General features: G+C 35.7%; 2 protein-coding genes across 2 annotated transcripts in view; both read left to right on the forward strand.

Moving 5' to 3' along the window:
- Nucleotides 1-6,612, forward strand: part of LOC141826323 (uncharacterized) — a 15,915-nt gene extending 9,303 nt beyond the window's left edge. The window contains exons 3-7 of the mRNA XM_074713565.1: nucleotides 518-634; nucleotides 739-907; nucleotides 991-1,082; nucleotides 1,153-1,572; nucleotides 6,070-6,612. Coding sequence (XP_074569666.1) covers nucleotides 539-634; nucleotides 739-907; nucleotides 991-1,082; nucleotides 1,153-1,572; nucleotides 6,070-6,612 — 1,320 coding nt within the window. The 5' untranslated portion in view covers nucleotides 518-538. The remainder of the gene's footprint in view (nucleotides 1-517; nucleotides 635-738; nucleotides 908-990; nucleotides 1,083-1,152; nucleotides 1,573-6,069) is intronic.
- A 163-nt stretch (nucleotides 6,613-6,775) lies between these two features.
- LOC141828529 (uncharacterized) lies at nucleotides 6,776-8,071 on the forward strand. Its single transcript, XM_074715973.1, has 2 exons — nucleotides 6,776-7,736; nucleotides 7,901-8,071. The coding sequence occupies exons 1-2, from the start codon at nucleotides 6,941-6,943 to the stop codon at nucleotides 7,942-7,944; spliced, it is 840 nt and encodes a 279-aa protein (XP_074572074.1). The 5' UTR covers nucleotides 6,776-6,940; the 3' UTR covers nucleotides 7,945-8,071.
- The last annotated feature ends 2,882 nt before the right edge of the window (nucleotides 8,072-10,953 follow it).

Genomic DNA, 10,953 nt, shown 5'->3' on the forward strand with positions numbered 1-10,953 from the left:
ACAGAATATTTATCCTTAATAGAATATTTATCTTTAACAAAATATTTATCTCTAAATATTCTAACACTAAGCTTTGATTTGTGGATATTTGCAGAATTAACACTAGGATCCTCCCTAAATTCTGCATTATTAAAAGCTTGATGAGGGGGATTTTTTGAAATGACAATCCTAAAGGCGCACAAGGCTCTTTTTTTATTATTCCTGTTTATTCTCTTTCTTTCCTTATCCTTTCTTAGTTTCTGTTTCTTAACCTCTGCCTTTTTTTTTTTCACATTCCAGCTAGTATCTTTGTCTATATATTATTAAACTTGTTAGCTGTTGTTAGTCACATGGCAGTTGACCATTTGTTTTTGTCATCGGTTATTTCTTATACAACTGATTACCTGGTGCTTCATATAAGTTGGCTTAAATTGTAGTTCTGTTGGTTGTATTATTGTTCATGTAGTTGTTTCAGTATGTGATAACTCTAAGGTAGAATTTATTGAGGATAACCATCATGTTTTGCTTGCTTATTTAGGTTGACTATAACTTGTATGGAATGAGCCATGCACACAGTTCGAAGATAAAGTTTCGCCCTCCACTACCAGATAGTTTTGTAGGGAAGATGGCTAATCAGAAAAAGAATGACCTTGAAGTAATCACTGACAAAATTGCAACCTGCTAATTAGCTGGAGAATAATTTTTTCAATCTGCTTATTTAAAATGTAGAAATTTATTTTGCTTTGTTTTGCATATCAGGGTGTAGGTAAGGAGGGAGTTAGGGAGTCAGCAATATGGGTTTCTTCTATGGTTTCAAGTTCTTTGATGTGGTCGAATTCAGTTATATCTCAATGTTCCATTGAGAAGCTGTCTACTATGCCTAGACGTCAGAGCATATGTGAGCTTGAGGGAGATTCAGTTGTAGATGGTTTGTCTTTTTGTCCTGTAACGTCAAAATCTGAGTTTACACATCTGAATTAAATTTTCATTTGATTCTTTTCTGACTTGCAGATATTTTAAATGAGAAAAATAAGATATTTACGTCTTTTTCCCAGTCCAAGTGTGAGGTTAAAATGGTGCAATCACTGGTTTCAATCTGGGAGGTAATATGTTGGTTAAAACTATGGAGTTCTGTTAAAAATTATTATTGACCCCACTATTCTTATTTTTTAGGAGTTTGAAAGGTATGGAGTTCAGGAAATGACAAAGCGACTTGAACTAACTCAACCTCATCCTGAATATGTCCTTGAAAAATTTGTACGAGGGCTGCAGTATGATAATCTGCTCTCTGACTCCCTTGCAACAATGCATGAATCATTTCCAGAGAATGCTCTTGCATCTGACAGTGGTGAAAAATTAAAGGTGCACATTGAATCACAAACTAGAACTGATGTATACGGTACATCTAAGCAATGCCAAAACAGAAGCACTGTTTTGGGGGAGTTTACGGATAATCATGAAGGTAATAACACTTCTAATATGTCTCATTGTCTTCCCTCTGATGACAAAGAAGATATTCTGTTACATGCGAAAGTATCTGATGCTCATGAACTAAGAACCGGCAAAAAGATCTCATTTAGCTCTGAAGAAGAGGTATGCACTAATTTGATCATTCATCTTCCCCCACATGCCATGGTTTAGTCTTCATTAGTCTTCAAGTTTCTATCTGTTGGAAATTAAATCGTATTATCTCACAAACATCATATTGTACAACCTTACTTATATATGATACTATATCTAGAAAATAAGGAAAGATAACTTATCAAATCTCCTAAAAAAAGAAAAAACGAACAATTAGAGTAATATATATCTATATCTATAAGGAAGCAAGAATATTTTATAATACTTTATAATATTTTATACTCCCTCTCAAGTCAAGCTGGGTTGTAAATGCTGATCAACCTTAGCTTGGAGCTTAAATCTGAAAGATCTTCCTTGGTAGAGCCTTAGTAAGGATGTCTATTACTTGAAGACTAGTTGGCAAATACTGATATGATTAATCGCAACTTGATTATTCCCTTTTCTATCTTTTCCTTTATGAAATGACTATCAATTTCGATGTGCTTTGTTCTATCATAATGTATTGGGTTCTTTGTTATGATATAAAAGGCATGGTTCAAAATTTTGAGTCGTATCGAAGTTTCGTTCTTTGACTGGAATGATACTGTTTTAGTATCGTGCTAATGTTTCGGTGCATGGTGCTAGTAATGGATTAAAGTTGAAGAAAGAAGATGAAATATAGGAAGGGGACATTGTTAGTGCCTTGATTCTAAGGCCCACAAGCAACTAGGGTACAATTTTCTATTTGAGATGTGATGGCTAAGTCCCCAATATCATTTTTTTTTGCTTTCTTCTCTCTGAACCTTTGAAAAGCTTCTCAAAGTTGAGTTGTGGCCTCTCATTCCTTTAATTCCTTGAACTTCATTAAGGTTTTTGTTGAGCTCGAATGAAAATTTATACTCTTTTCTTTTCAACAATTTGCCTATATTTGATTATGTCTTGAGTGCAATTCGATGAATGTTCCTTGCATATATCAATTTGCTGCTAATAGTGTGTGAGAGTATTAAAATATTGGGTCACCGTCAAATCTCCTCGCCGTTAATCATGTAGAATACTTTTTATTTTGAATAACTTTGAGATATTCTCCTTATTTGAATAAATCTCTTTTATTGCTTCTAAGATTTCTCTCACCATCCCATATAAGATAAAATTTTATCCTTTCTTATTGTTTTTTGAATTAATTAACCATAACATAACCATACTTTTTTTTTCTTTTGATTTTTAACTTTTGAATCTCGGGTCATCTGCCTTTAGAGGAGCTGCTCCTCTAGATAAATAATTATCCTTTCCTTTGTCACATATAAACATCATCATCGATTGGGATCATTGAAGATAATTATTCCTTTGTGTTTGTCCTCTAATAAGGATTTTACTAGCGTCTCATATTCCATTAGGGTTGAAGACAATAGAGTTTTGATGAGAGGTGATGTCAGATGTTGCGGTGGAGGAACTGAGTGTTTTTGTGGCTATTTGAATTTCACTATGTATCGACGATACAGATTGTATGGACTATACGAATTGCACGACTGACCAGTATGGATAATAACTAGGAGATACTATATAAAACTTGTATGGATGACGGACAATGGGAGAGGAGATTAGTGTCAATAATCTTTCAATTCCTGTGATAGGAGAGACTACTAGGGTTTAGAGTGACAACTAGAGTTTGGAGACAATTAGGGTTGACTCTCTAAATTAAAATTGCATTAACTCACAAAAATTATATTGTGCAACCCTACTTATAAACGATACCATATCTAAATAATAAGGAAAGTATATATATATATATATATATAAGAGAAAGCAAGAATATTCTACACTATTAAATATCCATATATATATTTATTTTATGTGGATCTTTTTTCCTATGAAATTCCTAGAAACATTTTACTATTATGAATCAAGAGATTGTTTTGAAAAATTAATTTCTCTTGTGTAGACTAGGTAGTTAGAGCTACTTTCATAATTGATTTTTAAAATATAATTTTCAGTTTTTTTTTAGAAAAAAAACTAATATAGAGATCATGATTGACATATTTAGCCTCTGAACAAAACATTACAGCTTTGGTAGCATATGATCATGTTGTGTGGATATGTTTTTGGGACTAATTTATTTCTAAGTATAAATGTATATGAATAAATGAGTATTAATTAATATATATAAATCATTAATTATATATATAATTATATGTAATTAATTATATATAATTAATTTTTTTAATTAAAACTGATTATGTATAGTTAATATTACTTGTAATATACAATTGTATATCTAACTATATGTGTATAACTAATTAATTATATATATTAATATTTTATATAATTAATATTGTGATACCTACTCTTTCAATATATAATTAATATATAGTTGTGATTTGCTATGCGATGCGACTTCGTACTTGCAAGTCTGCTACTCATCGTCATAGGATCGCTATTCACCTTTCTCAATAGTTTTGCCTCTATATTTGTCTTTATTAGTCCACACATAATTTTTTTGCTAGTTTTTGTGTACGATTTTCGATCATAAATTTATCTGAATAAAACAACTTTGAAGACAAAGCGGAGAAAGAAGAAGAGTAAAAGATTTGTACCACCACTGTGACTTGGTGTATAAGTGGAATGATAAGTATCAATCATGCCAAGTGGCATGACTCGACACTTCAAACAATCAAAATTGTAAATGCCAAAATAGATTTTAATTTAAAAAAAACCTTCTCAAAATTATCTAGGTTTTAAAAATTTTAAAGTTGCTCATTTTTGTACTTATATTTTTAATATTTGTTTCTAAAATTTTATCTTCTAGTAGCATAAACAATTATATTTTTCAAATTTATAATTATCATCCCAACATTTCACGCAGTTTTAACATTTGCCACTAACAATATTTCATTTTATTCCTTTCATTTTTGTATTTTTATATACATCTATAAAATTAAACTGTAGAATATTTCAATATTTTTTAAATTTTTTTAATGTATTATTCTTCCCTCAACATATAACTCAAACATCTAATTTCATTCGAATATAACATCTAATATCATTTTAATATTACATCTTGCTTCTTTATTCTTTTAAAAATTTTAATTTAGTCTTAAATTGGATACTTACCTTAAATTTTTTATATTTTAAAATTTTCTATTTTAATTTTACATTTCATTACTAAATATTTTTAGTTAAATTACACTTTTTTTATGATGACACCACCCTCATATTTATATATTTAAAAATTCTCTTAAGATTTTTTATATTTATTTCACCCTCGCATATATTCATATAAAGTTACACTTTAAGTCTCATTAGTAATTTGTCATTATATCTTAATACTAAATTACTTAATAATATAATTATTTGATATAATTAAGATAATTTTTTATGTTGATAATTTGTTAATTGCTTGAATGTAATACTATTTTTTTATGTTTTATTAATATTGTATAATAATAAATTAATTAATATTTTCTATTTTTTTACTATGGAAATGTTTCAAATCAAATATATTTTTATTTCTTACTTAAAGATCACAATATAAATTAAGTGTATGTTTTGTCAAACAAGATTTACTTTTTTTAATCTCTTTTTAAACTTTTTTTTGTTGTGTCATACCAAATAGATTTCATAAATTATATCTAAAATTGTTAATCATTTAAAAAAATTCAAAAAAGTTTGGTTCTCAAATACATTTTTGTTCTCTTTGAAATTTGTGATAAAGAATAGAGTACAATGTTAAAGAAGAGACGAAGCTAGAATGCCTAGGTGACAATATTCAAAGCTAGGATATAAAAATGAAATCTAGAAATATAATAAGAAGTAGAACTATTAGACTGGAATTGCTGATTAGAGAGGGTTGATAGACTAAAGAGCATGAATATACTCCTATTTTTTAAAAAATAATACTAAATTTGTTCAATGTGAGTGCATGACAATATATTAAGTGAAATAGCTAAAGCAGAGTATAGTGCAAAAACAAAAATGAATAATGCTAACATGGGAGTCTACTCCAAAATAAAAACACTTACAAGCTCCTTTGTCTTAATTAACAATAAGAGTATAGATCTAACAAACCTCACTTTTCTTCCTATAGCACAAGAAAGTATGGCTACCACAAAATTTTGAAACTCGAGAAAGTTTAATTTTTTAATCAATCTAAGCTTTAAGTACTTGACAAATCCACTCTGTACAAATCCACTTAAGTCTAAGTCCTTATCAAGTCGTCACATATTATCGCGTGCACAATAAGACCTAAAACATTTTACCTACATAAAAAGTAACTTGTCAAATTAGAATATGTTGATCTTAAAACACCTATTATTAGTGTTAATCACTAATCATAGAGGAGAGATCAACAAGAACTTAACTTTTTGGAGAGCTATAGGGAAATTCAAATTCGAGGTCGATATAGGAGGTGGTGCTTGTTAAAGCCCATATACATATTAGGGTTAAGCCCTGCTATCTATATATATCTATATGTAACTATTGGATGGATTAATTACAATTCCTAATTCATAACATGGTATCAGAGCGCGAGGTTAGGTTTTTCTGATTCTTCTCTGTCCGCCGCACGCATTCATCTTCGCGTGCGCGAGTTTTATTTTTCTCTCCACGGTCTCGCGTCTCCATCCCGTCCCTGTTCGCGCTGCCTTCCGTCGCGAGCGTCGCCCGTCCCTGTTCGCGCTGCCTTCCGCCGCGAGCGTCGCCGACCGAACTCTCCAGCGCCGCGACATCCAGCGCGCGCGGCGTCTCTCCATCCCCGATTCCGCCGCTTTCCGCCGCGAACAGAGACCAGCGCCTTCCGCTGCCTTCCGCCGCGACCAGAGACCAGCGCCCAGCGCCGCCTTCCGCCGCCTCATCTTTCCCTTTCGGTGCGCCTTCGGGAACAGCTGCTGGGTTTGCTTTTTCGCTTCGGGCGTGAAAGCCTGGAAACTTCTGCCGAGTTCTTGTCTATCCTTTCACCAGATCACTAAGAAGGAGAAGCCTGAATCCGGTAGGAAGGCGTTTAAGAAATTCCAAATATTTGGATATTTTAGAATTCTGGCAGTCATCAACAAACAGAGCTTCCCAGCCGATACATTCTAATTTATCAAAATCCTGTATGTTCTGTTACGATCTGCCGTTCCTGCCTTCCACCTTGGACTGACCGATCAGGGAAACTTCTGCCAGGTTCTTTCTATTATTTTGGTAATAATCACTAGCATTTTTCAACATGTCTTCAATAAATGTAAATGCAATTATTATTAATATCACCTTAGATGGTCAGAATTATCCAGAATGGGCTTTCTGTGTAGAGACTGCATTAAGGGGTTATGGTTTACTTTTTCATTTAAATGAATCTCCACCTGTGCTTAAGAATGATGGTAGTAATGCTGCTGCAATAACAGAATGACATATTAATGATGGAAAAGTGATGGCTGCCATGGTCAATAGTACTAAACAATCCATGATTATGAGTCTTTCTAAGTTCAAAACAGCTAAGGACATATGGAACAACTTGAAGAAGCGCTATGTTCAGGATAGTGGTGCTCTTTTACATAATCTCATGCAGCAAACTCATGAAATTATGCAGAATGATATGTCCATTGATGAGTACTACTCTGCTTTTGATCGTTTGATGGGATCACTGATTTCCATGATACCAGAGTGTACAACTGTTCCTTGCCCAACACACAAGTTTATTGAAAAGTTTTTCACTTACAGATTTGTTATGGGAGTTCGGGCTGAATATGATTCTATTCGTACACGATTACTTCACAATTCTTCTGATCTCACTATGGCACAGGCATTGTCTGATTTACTTGCAGAAGAAACACGTCTCAAGTCTATGTCTTCTTCTGCATTTGTCTCTCATAGTGTGTTGGCAGCTTCTCAAAGGATCAGTGTACCAAAAAGCTTCTCTTCAGAGCCCTGTAAGCATTGTGGCAAGACTGGTCATCTTCCAGAGAATTGTTTTTCTATTCATCCAGAGAAGTTGGTTGACTATCGTGCACGTCGTGCTGCCCGTGGTACTGCCCGTGGTGCTCGTGGTCGTGGTACTGGTTCCACTCCTGGAGGTTCAGTGTCTATTGCTGCTGCTTCACCTGTTACTGCTCCTTCGTCGTCTTGGGTACTTGATTCAGGGGCTTCTTTTCATGTGACATCTGATCAGTCCCAGTTGGTCGCTTGCAAGCCGGTCACTGATGGAGCTTCTATTCGGACAGCTGATGGTACATCTTGTCATATCACTCACCAGGGTTCACTTTGCAATCCTTATTTTTCTGTACCAAATGTTTCTTTAGTACCTCAGTTATCCATGAATCTTCTTTCGGTTGGTCAAGTTACCGACCAAAATTGTTTTGTTGGATTTGATGACTCATCTTGTTTTATTCAGGACCGTCGAAGCGGGAAAGTGATTGGGACTGGCCATCGCCGTAAAGGTGTTCCTAGCCTTTACATCCTGGATACTTTGCGTCTTCCTTCTTCCATTGAAACTTCTGCTCGTGTGTCATCCGCTACATCGGGTTCTGTTTGTTCTTCCTTCGCCCAGTGGCATCATCGTCTTGGTCATCTTTGTGGGTCTCGACTGTCCACATTAATAAATAAAGGTTGTTTAGGTCATACAACTATTGAGTCTGATTTTCATTGTAAGGGTTGCAAACTTGGAAAACAAATACAACTACCATATTCATCTAGTATTTCTCATTCTGCTAGACATTTTGATCTTATTCATTCTGATGTATGGGGTCCTGCACCTTTTCCTACAAAGGGTGGTCACAAATATTATGTCATTTTTATTGATGATCATTCTCGATATACATGGGTTTATTTTATGAAACATCGCTCTCAGTTGTGTTCTATTTATCAGTCTTTTGTCCGCATGGTTCACACACAATTTTCTACTCCTATTAGAGTTTTTCGCTCTGACTCTGGGGGAGAGTATTTGTCTGATGTTTTTCGTCAATTTTTGTCATCTGAGGGCACTCTTGCTCAGCTCTCTTGTCCTGGTGCTCATGCTCAGAATGGTGTTGCTGAACGCAAACATCGTCATATTATAGAGACTGCCCGCACACTTTTGATTTCATCTTTTGTGCCTTCTCATTTTTGGGGAGAAGCTGTTTCTACTGCTGTTTATCTCATAAATAGACAACCCTCATCCAAACTGTCTGGAAAATGTCCTGGTGAAGTTCTTTTTGGTACTTCTCCCAGTTATAATCATCTCCGAGTTTTTGGATCTACTTGTTATGTTTTGCTTGCACCTCATGAGCGAACTAAGTTGACTGCACAATCTGTTGAATGTGTTTTTCTAGGATATAGTCCTGAACATAAAGGTTATCGGTGTTATGATCCTTTTTCTCGTCGCATACGTATCTCTCGCGATGTGACTTTTGTTGAGGATCGTCCTTTCTTTTATAACCCCTCTACCCGGCCCTCATATTCTCCCACAGAATCCACATCGTTTCTGTGTCTACCTCCTATCTCATCCTCTGATGATGTCACTACACCTTCTCATCATATTACCCCTATTCCTGCTCCTTCTATTTCCATCTCTCCACCTTCACAGGGGACTACATCTCCTCCTGTACCACCTCCATTTCATCCTAAACCACCTATCACACGTGTATTCCATCGTCGTCCCACAAATCTCACAGTGTCTCCATCTGGTTCTACCACCACGGCCAGTCCTGATGTACCTGCTGTTGATGTTTCTAATGATATTGATGAGTCTCATACTGTTCCTGATGAGTTACAGGTTGGCCCAAGATATAATTTAAGAGATCGTGCTACTATTGGTCCCGCTGCCAAGTATGGTTTTACATGTGTGAGTGTCGAGCCATCCACTTACCAAGAAGCTTCTAATATTCCGGAATGGCAACTTGCTATGTCTGAGGAGCTTGCTGCTCTTGATCGTACAGGCACTTGGGATATTGTTCCACTACCATCACACGCAGTGCCAATTACATCTAAATGGGTATTCAAAATTAAGACCAAGTCTGATGGTTCTATCGAGAGATACAAAGCTCGTCTTGTTGCTAGAGGTTTTCAGCAAACTCAAGGACGAGATTATGATGAGACATTTGCACCAGTTGCTCATATGACTACCGTTCGTACTCTTATTGCTGTGGCTGCTACTTCTTCTTGGACCATCTCTCAAATGGATGTTAAGAATGCTTTTCTTCATGGTGATCTGCATGAAGAAGTTTATATGCAACCACCCCCAGGTGTTGATGCTCCTCCTGGTCATGTTTGTCGCCTTCGTCGTGCTCTATATGGTCTTAAACAGGCTCCTCGTGCTTGGTTTGAGCGCTTTGTATCTGTGATACAAGCTGCTGGGTTTTTACCTAGTGATCATGACCCTGCTCTATTTATTCATCTCTCTCCACGTGGACGCACTTTGCTTCTTCTATATGTTGATGATATGTTGATTACGGGAGACGATGTGGAACACATTTCTTGTGTGAAGAAGCAACTTAGTGAGCAATTTCAAATGTCTGATTTGGGTTCACTCAGTTATTTCTTAGGGATTGAGGTATTACATTCGGCAGATGGCTACTACCTTTCTCAGTCCAAATACATCCAAGACCTTATTCATAGTTCTGGCATTACAGACAGTCGAACAGCTGCGACACCTATGGATCTTCATTTACAACTTCGTTCTACTGATGGTACACCTCTTGAGGATCCGTCTCGATATCGGCGTATTGTAGGCAGCCTTGTCTATCTCACTGTTACCAGACCTGATATTGCTCATGCAGTTCATATTCTGAGTCAGTTTGTGAGTGCTCCTACTTCCATTCATTTTGGACATTTGCTTCGTGTACTACGGTACTTAAGGGGGACATCTTCTCAGTGTTTGTTCTATGCTCGTGATAGTCCACTTCAGCTTCATGCTTACTCAGACTCCACCTGGGCAAGTGACCCAACAGATCGTCGTTCTGTCACAGGTTATTGCATTTTTCTTGGTTCTTCTCCTCTTGCATGGAAGTCTAAAAAGCAGGTGGCTGTATCTCGTTCTAGTACAGAAGCAGAACTTCGAGCACTTGCCACTACCACTTCAGAGATAGTATGGCTTCGATGGTTATTAGCAGATTTTGGTATTTCTTGTGATGCTCCTACACCTCTTCTGTGTGACAATACTGGAGCCATACAGATTGCCAATGATCCTGTGAAGCATGAACTTACAAAGCATATTGGTGTTGATGCTTTCTTTACTCGGTCTCATTGTCATCAGAAAACAATTGCTCTTCAGTATGTGCCCTCAGAACTACAAGTGGCAGATTTTTTCACTAAAGCACAAACTCGAGAGCAACATCGGCTTCATTTACTCAAACTCAATATTTCAGAATCTCCACTTCCACCTTGAGTTTGAAGGGGGGTGTTAAAGCTCATATACATATTAGGGTTAAGCCCTGTTATCTATATATATCTATATGTAACTATTGGATG

This window comes from Curcuma longa, chromosome 4 (genome assembly GCF_044706935.1).
Source record: "Curcuma longa cultivar G26 ecotype Majalengka, Jawa Barat chromosome 4, ITB_CL_G26_1.1, whole genome shotgun sequence".
Lineage (NCBI taxonomy): Eukaryota > Viridiplantae > Streptophyta > Magnoliopsida > Zingiberales > Zingiberaceae > Curcuma > Curcuma longa.